General features: G+C 36.0%; 1 protein-coding gene across 2 annotated transcripts in view; it reads right to left on the bottom strand.

The window, feature by feature from the left end:
- The window catches only part of GLRA2 (glycine receptor alpha 2), a 173,943-nt gene extending 161,187 nt beyond the window's left edge, over nucleotides 1-12,756 (bottom strand). For both annotated transcript variants that reach the window (XM_055338563.1, XM_055338564.1), the window contains exons 1-2: nucleotides 12,689-12,756; nucleotides 10,422-10,555 (exon numbers count right to left, since the gene is read on the bottom strand). In XM_055338563.1, coding sequence (XP_055194538.1) covers nucleotides 10,422-10,555; nucleotides 12,689-12,756 — 202 coding nt within the window. The remainder of the gene's footprint in view (nucleotides 1-10,421; nucleotides 10,556-12,688) is intronic.
- Between the last annotated feature and the right edge of the window lie 3,258 nt (nucleotides 12,757-16,014).

The following is a 16,014-nucleotide window of genomic DNA, read 5'->3' as shown; positions in this document are numbered from 1 at the left end:
AATCTACACAAGTTATTTAGGTAATTATTGCATAGTTTCAATTTTTTAAAAGTGAGGGGGTTTTTTTTAGTATGGATTCAAATCTGAAGAATTTCATTGCAAGAAAATGATGAGGAAAAATTCTAAACAAACAGTTGAATGGAAAATGTACAACTATAAGATTTATCCATCTTGGAAAACTGCCTGAAAGAGAAGATGGCAATCCAAAAGGAAATTCTTCATATGGGCATGAATCTTTGTCATATCCTACAGAAGAAATGTCTTTAGTTCAAGGTTAAAGGTCACTTGTTGAAATGTGTATGTCATTCAGCATTCAAGAATCATGAGGACTAAAACAGAAGATGATTACCAGATCAAAGTATTTTGCTGTATTGACTAATGTCTTTTCTTTTGTCTTCAATGTTTGTTTTTTCAAAATGCCACTGTTTGCTCATTTATTCATGTAAATGAAACTGGAGATAAATAGCCTGCAATAATATTTTAACTTGAGTAATTCTCTTGTGGCATCAGAATACTAATGTTGACCATGTATCAAAATGAAAGCCACATTTACTGAATGCAGGGGCCTTCTCACTCTTATGGATATTATCTTTCTAGCAGAGCATCATAGGTTTCCCGTCATCATCATCATCATCATCTATATTCAGGGCAAAAATATCATTTAGATTTATGGATTTACCAAAGCCACATTTTCCAAAGTGTATTCCATGAAACACCAGTTCCCCAGAGTGTTACTCATTTAAAAAATCCATGATCAAATAAGTATAGGATAAGCCCCTATGTAAAAAAAAAAAGTTTTAGAAATATTTGTGTATTTTTACTGCAGGTTTCCTCTAAACTTGTAATATGCTAATGAATATTGGGACTCTCTCAGAGGATGTTTTGTAGAATTTCCCATTCTTATTTTACATTTTTACATTTTAAATCTTTTATCTGAGAACATTTCATAGGACTAATGTTTTGAAAAACATCTTTGGCCAGATGCTGAACTAAAGAAATGTGGCAGCTACTTTTCCCTGAAGCAGCCTCTATACAAGAATTTGCTACCTCCAAACCAAAAGCAAGACAAAATTATAAATGACTGATTTCCTCAGTAATCCTCTTGTAAGTTTCCAGAGTCTTCCTATAGAATAATGATTATTCTTGAAATATTGGGAGTTGAAAGAAGATATGGGCAAGTACAAAAAAATTTAGACAGAATTAATATTTCTCAGAGGAAAGACCAATTCCCTAGGAAAATTGGATGTACCCAAGCTCTTCTGTGGTGAGTTAATAATTTATAAAAGTACGTATCCCAGAATTTTAATTTAGAATATAAAGACCAGAGACAAAGTTGGAAGAGACATAGACATATTGGCCCAAATCCTTTATTTTTGGAGATGACAAAATGACAAAAATGATTCCTAGAAAGGTTAGGTGGCAAGTTCCAGGTTATAGCTGACAGAATTGGAGTTAAAACCAGGCCTCATGAGTCTCAGTTTAGATTTTTTTATCTCCTCTGGTATTCCCCCCACCCCCGTTTTCTTTTTTTGGTAAGGCAATTCCTGGCACAGAGTACCTTGGGAAAAATACTACAAGGAAGTATTTTTATCCTTCAGATACAGGGGCAAAATTTTATCTTTCTGGTCCTGTAGTACTTAAGCTGCGAGGAGTTATGACTTTGTTCAAGTGAATATTTTAAGATCCCATCATTCAGCAATCCTGGAGAGGTAGCGCTAGAGAAGTGTGGGGCCTAGGTATGTGCCTTTTTAAAAAAGATTATTCATTCATTCATTCATTCATTCATTCATTCATGAGAGACACACAGAGAGAGGCAGAAACATAGGCAGATGGAGACGCAGGCTCCCACGGGGAACCTGATGTGGGACTTGACCCCAGGAATCCGGGATCATGACCTGAGCTGAAGGCAGATGCCTAACCACTGAGCCTCTCAGGTACCTGGCTATGCACCTTTTTAATATGACTCTCAGGTGGCTCTGGAGCAGGTGTTCTGAAAAGCATGGCTTGAGAAAGACATGTGGTTGGTTGCTTATTTGGTTTAGTAGTCAATCCTAAGTCCTTTGCCTTCATATAGTCTATACAATGCTGAAGTACTAAAAACAGAATTAATTCAAAGGAAAAAGTAGACTGTAAGAATTCCATTGTGAGCATTGCACAATGTATTTATAAATTATCCTGAATCACATCATCTAACAAGTTGCTACAGTGTGGTTTGCCAAATGTGTGTATCGTTCACTTTTCAGAGACATTGAGGTTTAAAGCTAAATAAATAGACCCCTTGTTTTCTGAATACATTTTTTGGGCAAATAATGCTATTTCTAGGAGAAAGCCTGATAAAAGAAATCTCAACTGCCTTGTTAGATATGAAGTGGTTCTTAGAAATCAACATGTGAGGTATTTAAGTGTAAATAAATCAGAAAAAGATAGATTATATTATCTTCTATATACACTTGGGTTTTAAAAATGAAAGAAAAATTATGTGGTAAAGTGGTTCTGAGGTTTTCCTAAAGTAGCAGAATTGTGGTGATAAGTAGCTATATTTCAGGTGCAGTAATCAAACCAGGCAAGGAGTAGAAAACAAGCAACTGTTCCTTCAGCCTTGCCATTTCCTTGAAATGCACATTACTCCGTTCCTGATTTTCATGCTCTTCTAACCTCCACCCAATATTTTCTTCTTCTAACTCTCCACAGCTCTATGTAGAACAGGAGAGCACAGAGGGAAAGGATGTGTCTCAGAAATGCTGCCCCAAAGAGACTTGGTGTTAAGTCTTGTGCTCAAAGCTAAGCCCAGAACATATCCCAGCATCAGGAGCATGGAGGGGATTTCCATGGGGCAAGGGCAACAATACAGTATTGGCAAACATATAACCATATTAGATAGACAGGAAACCATATTAATTATTTTCATATACTCCACAGAAAGATCTCTTTCACCCTCTCTCTCTGTCTCTCTCTCTCTGTCTCTCTGTCTCTGTCTCTCTCTCACACACACACACACACACACGCATGCACGCACGCACATATACCAGTCCATTGGTTGTGCTCTTTCAGTTGTCTGTTTAGGAGACACAACTATGACCTCACATTATCTTCCTTTCTCTTCTCTGTCTTTGGAGGTGTCATTTACTATTGGGATAATATATCCAAACAATATCCCTCTCTTACTTCCCTTCTTTCCCAAGATTGATAAAGGAGGCTTACTAATGATCAGCTTTGGAGATGTCTGCTCCACCACCTGAAAGTTGAGGGATGACTCTGATCATACATTGGCTCTGTGTTGATCATCTTCCATCCCCTACCCCTACCCCACCCTGAGAAACTCTCTTTTCTGTTATTCTCTGTACCTTGAGAAGCTGACCTTTTGGGTTTGCATCTTTGAGCTCCTTGCCCTCTGACTTCTAGTTGGATTTGGCCAATGGGAGACTCCCACAAGAAAATGGAATACAGGAGGAAAGTGAGCCCAGAATATTTATTCTCTAGCTTTCTCCCTGCTAGGACAGCACAGATGGATGACATTGTTCTACAGATGTCATTAGGTGTCTTGTCTATATGGCCACATTCTCTACCATCTGGTAACCACTCCCTCCCTTGCCTCTTCAAGTCTATTGTTGATAGTCCTGAAATACTACACTCTCCTTTTGGGACTGGTTTTCCAAACCCTCTCGCACCCTGTTGGAGTGTGCTATTTCTTTCCTGCAAAAGTCCTGGATGATACAGCATTTAATTTACAAATTATATTCCAGTTTTCAGTGAGATGAGAACTGACATTTACAAGCTTAGATTTCTGTTTACCACTGTATACTTAGCAAGTAACATGGCACTTGCACATAGTAATTACTATTTATTAGAGGAATGAACAAATGAATCGTGTGCTTAGACTCCAATATAAAGATGTAAAACCATTACATGTAATTTTTTGTGTCCACATATATGCTCCCTTGCCACAAATGTATTCTATTACTTTGAAAATGCATGGGCAGGTGTAGCTTTTTTTTCCTCAAGAAAATATGGCCCCTCTCCCATCAGGAAAAAAAAAAAAGAAGAAATCGAAAACAAAACTTAGGCAGTCACATTTGTGATAAATGCCTCTTGACTTTTTATATTTTGACTTGATCCAGGATTTTCTTTTGCCCTCTTGGATAAATGTGTTAAGAAAACAGAGAAACCATTTGGTATACCGATGTTCATAAGGGAATGACAACTACACAAGCTAGGGCAGGAGTCTGAGACAGCATCCAGCTTTCCTCTTGTACTTGCCCCATGACCACAATTGATTGGCTAGCCAGACTAGACTCCAAGAGGGTAGCCCAGTGGCTTTATTTTTAAATCTCCTGCTCACTTAAGAATACCACTTAGGGACCTATTCCTTTTGTGCAGGTCCTTCCTTTAGTGCATTTCACATGGCGAAAAATGTCTGCAATCAGTCACAAGTGTCCAAAGTAATCCTCTCAAGAAAGAAGTCAATTAGCAAATGCTACATGCCACAGTCAGGACAGCCTCATAGGTGTTAACTCCAAAGAGAACTCAGAATGCTTCCAAAGACCTTATTGTTATGAGGCTTGATCAACTATATTTCCATATTTAAGACCCGATTTCAAACATGTCTGATCCAACACTCCAAGAAAAATATTTCAACACCACCAAGAACAAACTAATGCTGATTTTTTTTCTCACTCTAAGCCTGATAGCCCTAACTGGACACATTATAATGTCCAGTCATTAAAGACCAAGATACCCTTATATCAATACTGTTATTTTTTTTAATGAAGTCTCAGATTATCAGTAAAATGGACTGAGTTGTCCCTCAAGATGGACAAGCAAGCACTATAGAATTTAGGGTAAAATGTTTAGGCTTGGGACACCTGGGTGGCTCAGTGGTTGAGTGTCTGCCTTTGGCTCGGGTGGTGATCCCCGGGGTCCTAGGATCGAGTCCTGCATTGGGCTCCCTGCAGGGAGCCTGCTTCTCCCTCTGCCTATGTCTCTGCCTGTCTCTGTGCCTCTCATGAATAAATAAATAAAATCATTAATAAAAGGAAAAAATGTTTAGGCTCTTTCAGTGATGAAAATTAAGGATATGAAGTTATCCAGAATCAACCAAGGAGCAATGTAATACAGTCTCAAAAACTAAATTATAGGCTTCAACTTCTATTGCTCTTAACGTGCCATGTTTTAGAGACCAAATGTCCTCTTCAAAATGCTTATTCTAAAATAAGAAATCAATTCTGCACGGTTGTGCAGTGACCCTTGCAAGTGCAGTAACCGGACAAGAAAATACATAAGAAATGACAGTCATATATCTTCATTTAAATTTAAGGTCCTTCTTTCTAGGACTAAGTAAAATTGGTTCTTTCTTTTACTTGGCTTATTTAAAAATGAGTTCAAGAAAATAGTCAGGGACAGGATTTGAATGGATAAAGATAATTCCTTCCCACAAATGGCTCCTTCTTTGTTTCATGTTTAGGAATATGAAATAGCTCTTTCAGGTTGGAAATCTTCCCACCAATTGAATAAAAGGAGAACCAGCTGAGACACATGGCATCTATGTTCTGACTAGTGTAGTAGGACTCTAAAATACTAGGACTTCTCTGACTTGCTTTTTTTACCTTTCAAAAAAATCAAGCAACTATGAGGCCCAACTACCATAAAGGGTTAGCTTTGATAATATATCATTAGTGTCAGTTACAAAAGAGAAATGAGGGACTAGTAATAGAGACTAATAATTCAAATTATTTGCAATAAACTTAATAGTTAAAAACAAACCATTCAGATGCATGACCTCAAATGAGATAGGCAAAGGCAGAAGAAAACCTAAGGCATGGAGAGGTGAAGATACCTTTTCTCAAAAAGGACATGAACATGCGTTTTCCAAATCCAAATCTAGCACTCTTTCCACTATACTATTCTCTCACCAATGAAGTGGAAAACATATATTTTGCCAGAGTCTATTAGAATATTGTAGATATCTCTTTCTTGATGTCACATCAAATCCCAGACAAGCACCTTGTAGGCCCACAGTAGCAGCCTAGTATATACAGATGTATTGGTTGATGTCCATACAGCACAGAAAAGCTGAATTGTTACACAGCCAATGGATTTCAGATGTCCAAAAATCTTCATCAACATCATTTCTGAACAAAACTGTGATATATGAATTTCCCTTTGTTACCTCCAGCCTTTCATCTCAATAATTCTTTTTCCCCTTTTATCTCCTATTGTCTTGTTCTAAAATGGCCGCACTCTTTCTGCAACTTCCTGCACTCAAGTCAGATACTTCTGATACTTGCAAACATTCTATTCTTTTTCTCAGAATCTATAGTAACATCTGATGCTTGCATCTACCAGAGTGATCAAAGAAATGACCATGCTGGGGCTGCATTATCACTAACTGAGAGAATCACCCTTTCCAAATGTCCCTGCTGGACATTTGTGCTCAAGCCACCCCCTACAGGGATTGGCAAGCACAACATTTGAGCTTGAGTTCCACTTGGCTACAGACAATAAATAGAATTTCCAAAGGGAGAAAACTGAACCTCTAGTTTTTTGGAAAGTGGATCTATTTCTACTTGTATCTGAAACACCTCTTGAGCTGATAACTCCTTAGAAAATGAAGGAAACCATATTGCATGCAAATGTAGGTTTTAATGTCACACATCACACTTTCAAATTTAGGTCTCCAGACATAGAAAAAAATTAGTGTGCATGGCATGCACAAAGAAGTGGAGTGAATAATTATCTCCTGGCATTATCTATTCCAGATCCTATTCCAAAATGAATGCTATAGTGGAGTGTATTTATTCACATTGGGTTGAAACTTGGGATATAACTCTAAGTTAATTTTATTTTCAAAGAAAATTCCATTAAAATAGATAAAGGCTTTGTTTCAAAGAGACAGAATCAGAGCTAATGCATTTTGCCCAGGTTTGAGCATTTTACTTGGCCTCCTTGAAAGCTTAATGTTTAAGGTGGCATTCTCAAGATACAATAACACTGACAAAGGAGTATCTGATAGGATGATGGAGTAACACTATGATAAATCAGCTGACAATGAGACAAATCACCCAAGTGGGGAAAGTGGCCCCTATGTTGACATAGAATCAATATTTACCATGGTTTTAGAACCAGGTAATTGTGAATGGACATAGCTTGTGTTTTCATCTGAACTGAACATTTTGAAAATTTATGTTTTGACAAGATCTGACCCAGCTCTCTATGGATCTTATAGATGGAATGCAATTGGCAACTCTGACTCATGACTTTGTTTATACACTTGTGCTTCAGTACATCAGAAAAGCTATTTTCTTCCCTATAGTTTCTAAGAATGGCTCTCAATTACAAAGCCTAAGTCTGATTCATTTCTGGTCCCCTTTTCTAGCTTACATCCATTTTCCTTCTTGTATATGTGCCCATTATGACATCTTTCAGAGCCCATCAGGGATATGGAATAGACATGAAATATTTTACTGACTTGAAAGTATGCAGGAAAGATTCCTTCCAATAAAAAAAATTATGCATATGCATTTCCTTTTCCCTTGCCAATGTATGGCAGCAAGGAAAACAGAGAAGAGCTAATATTTAATAAGACATCTAGAAAAGCCATTCCGTTTACCTCAATGGCCCATATTTCACTCTTGCTTTTATTTTTGTAGCCATATCTTGCCCTTCTGTCTTCTTATTAATTACTATTTTTTAAACATCATCATCATCATCATCATCATCATCATCATATTTATTGTTATCATAGCCAAATTGTGTTTTAGCATTTACAGGGTGCCTGCCACTATTCTGGATACAGTCACATTTCCTAATCACCCTTCATTTCTACCTACTATATAAAATTTCTCATTGGTACATTGCTAATTGACTATAGTAAGTTACAGTAAGTACTATAGTGTTCTTCCTAAATTCCTCACTGTTACAAGTTCTGTGTTCTCTCTTTCTTTTATTTCTTTCTCCTCAGCTCAGCTAAGATCATCTTTGCTAGCCACTGTGACCACTGGTTAGTACCCCAAAAGTTCCTACCCTCAACATCTACTACAACTAATTGGAGGCACTAATCTTCATAACTGATCTATATTTTCCTCTCTTTCTTGGTCCTTATTTCCTCATTCCGGAGAACAAGATGACTTCTTTTCCCTATATTGTGTGTGTGTGTGTGTGTGTGTGTGTGTGTGTGTGTGTGTGTGTGCACTCTCTGATGCAGTATGGGGTGGGTTGATAAAACATAATATGCAAAAGAACCATATTAGACATCTGAAGTTTCATGGGAACAAGGAGTGAAAATTATTTTACTCTAAAATATTGGAGGAATGTTTTACATCTAGGAAGAGCCAAGATTCTCTGAATAAAGAGAATTGTGGGAGCTGTTAAGTAATTAATCTGATATAAATGGTTTCATGTAAGTAAAATCTATGAAAGAGGATCAGGGTTCATTGGGGTGGAGAGTTAAAGGGAATGGGAGACAAAACTCAGTAAAGTCCATTAATGTTAGAGTCTTAAAGGATATTTACCCCATTTCCCTTTTATAAGTCTTTAAAACATCCTGTACTTAGGTCTTCAGGCAATGGAAATATCTCAAAAACATGGCCATGCTTTCCCATACTTGATATTCTCTGCATTTATTTATCCTGAATCATGAGAAATGTCATTTCCACAGGGTGACATCCCCAGGAGAACCAGAAAAAAAGCTGTGTGAAAATGATTGCTCATTTTCTATCTGGTCATTTAAAGGAGCAATGGCAAGATGGGTGTTTGTTTTATTATTCTCTGTACTTTTCTCCCCTTTTGAAAAGTTACTTCTAGAAAATAATGAGTAATAGCTGCTATCAAACAAGACCCTCATAAACTTGAAATGATTTTCCATATCTGGGCCTTCTCTATGAAACTTTGCACGAATAGCCTAATAGGAAATCATCTCTTCATTTGTTGGAATCCTGTAGCATTTTATCTGTACTTCCTAATGTTACTTAACTACTACTTAACTATTTCTGTCTCATAACATATATTATTATAATTTATAACTATTCATGTAATCTCTACTCTCCCTGCTAAAATTTTTGACGGTAGCACCCAAACCTGTTTCATCTCTCAACTTTTCAGTGCATGCAGTAGTTGGTATTTCCCATATAGTTCAGACTCAGAAGTTATTGACTAAGTGAATAAATGTAGGAATGAGCAGTCCCATTGAAAGCTCATTCTCAGCTTGTTACTCATAGGATTTTATTTCAAATATTGACTTCCAGAGCAATGACCACAAAATTAGTATGAAATGGGATGAGCATGAAAATTGATTTCAGGAAAATCGAGCTTTGAATTTAGTTCTATTGTTTCTTTTGTAAATACTCTACAAATCAGAAATATTTGTTTTGTCAAAATGATGACATAGCTCTTTATAAAATGTGCCCTTAGCTGGGTATATTCAGAGGTATAGCATTTAAAGAAGAAATGAATTTAGAATTTAGTTTTCATGCTCATACTTGCCAAAAATAAAAATTAAACAAAACTCAAGGAAAGCAATCCAATTTAATTGCTAATAAGCAAAATCAAAGCAATGGAATTACAACATAATATCTAGAATATTATAGAATTCTTTTAAAAATATAAATACTCAACAATGCATTATGTTAATTATAAGATAAAATACAATTGTCATTTAAAATACATATTTAAAAATTAAAACATCAAAAGTAATTCATTTATTAATAATTTGTTCTTATTTAGAGTAAAAATAAACCAAAAAGATAAAAATTCATTTCTGCAGGTGATTAATTACATTTTTATAATGTTAAACAAGAACATCAAAGTTTTTGGTTTCTTTCTAATTGAACAAAGAAAGTATCCACCGTCTTTGACATGTGCACTTTAGAGTGCTATGATCTTTGTTAATTTTAGATAAACATTTAAAATGGTTAAAAAAAGGAAACTAAAAATTTCTGATGTATTTAATTAGAGCCTCTTGTCACAACGTTGAAAAATGAGAGTGGTCTGAAAGTCTATAAAATGGCATGTTTTATATTGAGATTCAAACTTCACTTTGGGAGTAGGTATTCAAAATGAAAACCAAAATTTTGAATAATCATTGACTCTTATATGAATTTTGGAAGAGACTCATATAAGCCAAATCTATCATTTGCTCTTGTATTCATTCCCATTCACACTCCCACTTAAGATAAAATAGGGAATGTACCAATAATCTCTGACATTAATTTTCTTTGTGGAATAGAACACAAATGAGGAAAGTTTTCAAAAGTGGCAAACAATATATAAAATTTAAACTACTAAATTGGCTAGCTCAAAAGAATGCCAAAATGAAATGAATACTATACGTGTTTCTATTTTATTATAAAAAGCCCTTAAAACTTATTTAAGATTATACAAACATCTAGATTTCCCACAGGCTTAACATAAATTTAAATGAAACCTACCTTTAAAATTTGGCCTGATTCTTGCATCATATCCTGATGTCCTTCCCATTAATTTGTCCAAGAAATCTGAAGGCGATAGGGTCTGCGAAGGTTGTTTTCCAGACCTGGAGTCATGGTCTTTGCAGAAAGCCGTCCTAAACACACAATTAACTTTATTAGCAACAATTCCACTCTCATTGCCTGTGAACTAAGGCTCACAGAATGTTTGACATCATGTTTTGTTAATATATATGATATGTAAGAAGAAAAAGAAAATTACAAACTTTTTGGTCAGCTTCTGAATTTGTATGTTCTCTAAAGTTAACTTTAAATGATGAGAGTTAGAAATCCTGAGTCATATCTCCCAGATGTCCAAACTATAGCCATAAAGATGTTTAAGATGACACAACATGCATAGCTTATATTTTAGATTTTATGGACATATAGTTAAAGCTATTTCTTTCTAGACTCATCGGAGAAATGAAGATGATAATTTCTAAAATGTGATTGTCTTGAAATCATTCCCCGATGACTGTCAAGCAATTCTTCCAGCAATTTAATCCTTAATACAAGTCTTCTACTTTTTATTAGAAATATATAAGATGGGCAGAACAAAGTAAACAGTAAACTATTCCATTGCTTATTTTCTCACCTGCTAGATTCTGTTCTAGCTATCAACTTAATAATTTTCAAAGTATTATCTAGAAGAAAAGCTTCACTTGGAAATTTAACTTCATTTTAAAATAGGTCAACAATAAGTGTGTCTGTACTTCTATTATTTTATCAGATGTTATTTATATGTTAACATTTAAATTGTTGACTCTCCAGTAAAGTATTCATGAAAAAGAACTTCTAAATCATTTGTCTTCTGCATTTTCAAAAACACTAAGTATTGATTGGAAAATCTCTCATATTTTCATTTTCCTTAAAGGGCTTATAAAAAGACCCTATTTGGTTTGTAGTTAAATGAATTCTTTCACAATACATAGTGGTTGACTGTTTCTTTCCTAAAACATAATATTTTACAAGCTTCGTTTTTAATAGTTTAACAAATAATCTTGTCAATCATATCCCTGAGATAATACCACATTTTTGCCAGTTTTTCAAAGTAGTATTAAATGCAAAGTATTAAGTGCAAAGAGGATTTAAACATTTGGTAGGAGTTAAAAATTGATATGATCATCTAAAAATACTCACATTCCCATATGTAGATTCATCTGATTAATCAAGTATTATTTAATTATGATGGTGATGGTGGTAATGAAGGTGATGATGATGATGGTGGTGCTTCTAATGAAACCGAGCCTACAGTTTTTCTTAATCATAGTAGGTGTGAACCTGAAAGGAACATAGTGGGTTTTCCCAGTACTCATAACAGTAGCTATATGTTTCATTTCTCTTGGTTCTGTGAAAAAATACCATAAAAATTTGGTGAAAATTAAATGAAGAGTTCTACACTTTATTGTATGAACATCTCCTGTCTCTCTGCTGTCTTAGAACCTCTGCCATTAGAATGGCTATTTCAGTTACTGGTAATCATCTGATATTCTGAAGTATCAACTGATTTGATAATTTATAAACTAGGTAGAAAATGCACACATGCAAATAATGATTTCCCACTCTTTTTAATTATGCATAGTCCATTTCTCATGCATACATAAATACAAAGATGTCATATTAATTAAATTTTAGTAGGCATTCAGTTTCCAAATATACTGAGCAGTGGAATATAGTGGTAAAATGAGGTTTTAAATATTTTTGATGTTTCAAGAAATTTCCTGAATTGTAGTGCTCATAGTATGCATCTAGTTGCTGAAATACAATAGAAGTTTCAAGTTGACTGAGAATTAGGATTCTTTTCTATTTTATATAAAATGTGCATGCTCCTTGTAAATTAATCAAATCACTTCCACTATATGATAAGCATTACATCTAATAATCATTTTAAATGACTTTCAGAAGAATTTAAAAGCAAAAAAAAATCATCATTATATAGAAATGTAAAGAGCATGCAACTCATTAGACTTCCTTAATATCACGTTGCCTGTGAAAATGTGTTGCAATGCATAAGAGTGAGGTTATGGATCATAAAACTTGCCTTTGTGAAAATTTACCACCCTCCCACCATAATTACGCCTTTTAAAAGAACAAAAGAAATCTAACTCTCCTCTATAAAATTAAAAAAAATATGGTCCAGGGCATAGAAAAATAGATAAAAATGTATGACACGTTCTCTTTCAAACAGTTTTCATGGGGAAAATATCAGCATGCAAAGTCGTTTCACCTACCTGAAGTGGTTTGTCTCTAAGAAAAATGCAAACAAGGCTGTCAAAATGTTCACTAGCTGCCGGTTCATTCCTGTTTCTGTGATGCTTGTGGAAAATATCCCCGAAATGATTCCAGAAAGAAGCTAGGACAAAGTATCTATTTATTGTCCGGATTCGAAATCTGGCAGGAATCTAGTTTCCTTGAAAATCAAAAAGAGATTTGGGTTTGTACAGTTTGCTGAGAAAAAACAAAAAGTGCCCGTCCTAGGCATCATGGTCAAGTCAAACCAGGGCTCAGGACCATCAGTTAACCAAGGAAAGACAAAGCCTTAGAACTGATGGATTCCCCAGCTGCTTTTCCTGAATAATAAAAATGCCGCTACCTTAATCGTATCACCATGCCAAGGGGGCTGGTGACAATGCCATGCTGGAAGTCAGGTTGCTGTGGCTTTTGTTTTATGTCCTTTCTGCTTAGCAAATCTCTTTTCTCTAGAAAATGTTCTCTTTTCAAAAGAAGTTGTAAATGAGAGAGAAGAAAGGACTCTGCGCGCTGGAGTGGGCACGGGGAAAGAGGGCAAAATTGCTGAGATCCTGTGCTGGAATGAGAGCTACAGAAAGAGACGGAGACGTGATCTTACCCAGCCTATAAATTTCAGCACTCGGACAGCTCCTAGCTCTGAAGTGCGCATGTTTCCTTTTTCAGTCGCTTGGGGCGGGGGTCGGGAAGAGGCATTCAAGAGGGGACAAGCCTGATGTTCAAAGCAAAGAGTGTCTTACTGTTCAGCGAAAGGGTGCGAAAGAGGAGTGCGATGACGATCAGGGGAGAGCAGAGGTCAGGGTAGACGGAGAGGGTGAAGGAGATTAAGGTCTGACCCCTAGAAATGCCAGTCTGTCCGTGGGTAGGCGGGATGGGAGTTTGAAGCAGAAAAGGGAATACGGCCAAGGAGTGGGAAAGGGAAATTGGGGGAAGCAGAAAACAGAATCTGGAGTACGGAAATTATAATAGAGGAGTGGATAGTTCACTCCTTGTCAGTGGAACCTAGAGGCAAAAGAGGAGTCCTGTGCTGAAAAGGAGGGGACGTTTTCTTGGCATAGAGAAGTCCGTGTGCAGAAAAAGGTTCATAAGGATCAATAATTTAATTTAGAAGCCCTTTATGCCTTCCTCGCCCCTTGAGTGTTTTCGTTTGATTTTAGCCGCCTGTTCCCAAAGGATCGCTACCTCTCTACTAGGGAAAGTCCCTTCCGCTGAGCTTTCTTCAGTGGCTTAGAATCCTTGGGCATCCTCCTGTTTAAGACAATTTGTAGAGGAGGAAAAATACAATAATAGGCCAGCAGGGGGCACTAGCAATCTTTTTCTGCCCTGATTAAAGGTTAGAGTAGGGCTTCTCCGTAAGAAACGGAGAAAGAAAGGGTGAGACTTAGGGTTGAGTTTTCATCTGTCCATTCCAGTTGTTAATCACCAGGGAGGGCCATGCAACAAAGTGTGGATGTTCTTCTAAACTGGCTAAGGAGACAGAAAATAGTGAAAGTTTATAAATCCTATACAAAAGCATGACAGGTAATCTTGCTATTTCAAAGTAAATTTACAAATATTATTATTACTAAAAGAGGAAAAGAAATGCAAGTAATTAGCAGCTTCTGGTTAGGGGAAATGCAAAATACATGTTCTTCCATGAGTTGGGTGAGTAACCTACTATTTGCCTGTAAAATATATCTTGTTAGTCACCTTGGCACTCTACTGCAGGCCTTAATTTTAAAACAAAATGATTAGTTTTTAGTCCATAAATGACTAATCTGCCCTTGGATTAATTAAATATCATAGCAGAGTAACAAAGGATTCTGTATTTTTAAAAAGTAGATTCTGAGAAAAAAATTACAAATTCTTATCGCCTTTTAGTGTTAATATGAATCACCTGAGATCCTGTTAAACTGCGTATTCTGATCTAGTAGATCTGAGGTGGTGCCTTAGATTCTGCATTTCTAACAAATTCCTAGCTGAGGTTGATGCTGCTGATCCACTGATCCCACTTTGAGTAGCAATGGTCTATATGACCTGTTAATCAAATTCCTGTCCTACCAAGACATTGAGAGCATAGGAACCTCTCTTTAGATGAAAAGCAGCAAGTGCCCAAGCATTCTGCTTACATACAAAATCAATTAATTTTTTGGATGTGTTCTTTTAGCTCTCAAAGCCCAGAAAAGGTGATTCAATAAAAAAGGAAAATAGTATAGTGTAGTGTGAGAGACATCCTGGGACTGCAACTTTGAATGTGTTCACTTCCAAATTCATCTACATCGAAACTCTAGACCTGATTTTATCCCTACAGACCTGACCCAAAAATAAAAACCAATTCTTGGAAATATATTTCTTCAATTGATGCTATGGAAAAATCATATAAGAACTTTTTTATGCTCAAGATTCTTTTCAAAAGAAAAACATATATGTAAACATAGAAGAGAATGATTTGTCCCACGTTTCTTTGAGGTTGTAATGACGCTTAAAGCAATACAGTCTTGCAAATCATTTCTTTCAATGGCAGAGTCTTTTTATTAACTGGGAGTACGGGGAGTAGGGGAACCTGTGACAAAGAGGCTCTGGCCAGCTCTGAAATCACAGAATTTACTATTTTAAAGTTGGAAGGGACTTTAAAGAGAGTCTAGTCTAGCCTCCCCATTTTACTTTTCATCTCTTTTCAATTTGGATTCCAGCTCCGTCAATCCATAGAAACAGCTCTCACTAAGTCTTCCAATGCATTCCTTGTAACTAAGGCCAAAGGATATTTTTCTGTTGTCCTCTTAACTTGACATTTCTGTGGTCCTGAACATTATTTGTCTCTTTTCCCTTCTTTTTAAAGTTATTTTTATTTTATTGTGGTAACAACACTTAACATGAGATCTATTCTCTCAACAGATTTTTAAGTGTACATTACAGTATTGTTAACTGTGGGCACACTAGAGCTTATTCATCTTGTATCACTGAAACTTTATACCTGTTGATTAGCAACTCCCCTTCTTCTCTGTCCTTAGCCACCTCCAGTCTGCTCTCTTGAAGCACCTTCCTCCCTTGACTTCGTGATACAGTGTACTCCTGCCTTGCCTCCTATTTTGTCTTTTTGGCAGGCATATCCTTCTCTACCTGGCTTATAAAAGTGAGATTTCCTAAAGGCTATATTCTAGGTTCTCTCTTCTTATACTATGCTCTCTTAGACAATATTTTGCACATTCATACCTTCCATTACCTTCTTACACAGATGGTGGACAAATATATAAATATATATATATATGTACAAGTTCTATCCAGACTTGTACATCCAACTGCTTCCTAAACAATTCCTGCTGGATGTCTC

This window comes from Nyctereutes procyonoides, unplaced genomic scaffold (assembly GCF_905146905.1).
Source record: "Nyctereutes procyonoides isolate TBG_1078 unplaced genomic scaffold, NYPRO_anot_genome, whole genome shotgun sequence".
NCBI classification, from domain to species: domain Eukaryota; kingdom Metazoa; phylum Chordata; class Mammalia; order Carnivora; family Canidae; genus Nyctereutes; species Nyctereutes procyonoides.
Note: the sequence above shows the minus strand (reverse complement) of the source record. Positions and strands in the feature narration are given on the sequence as shown.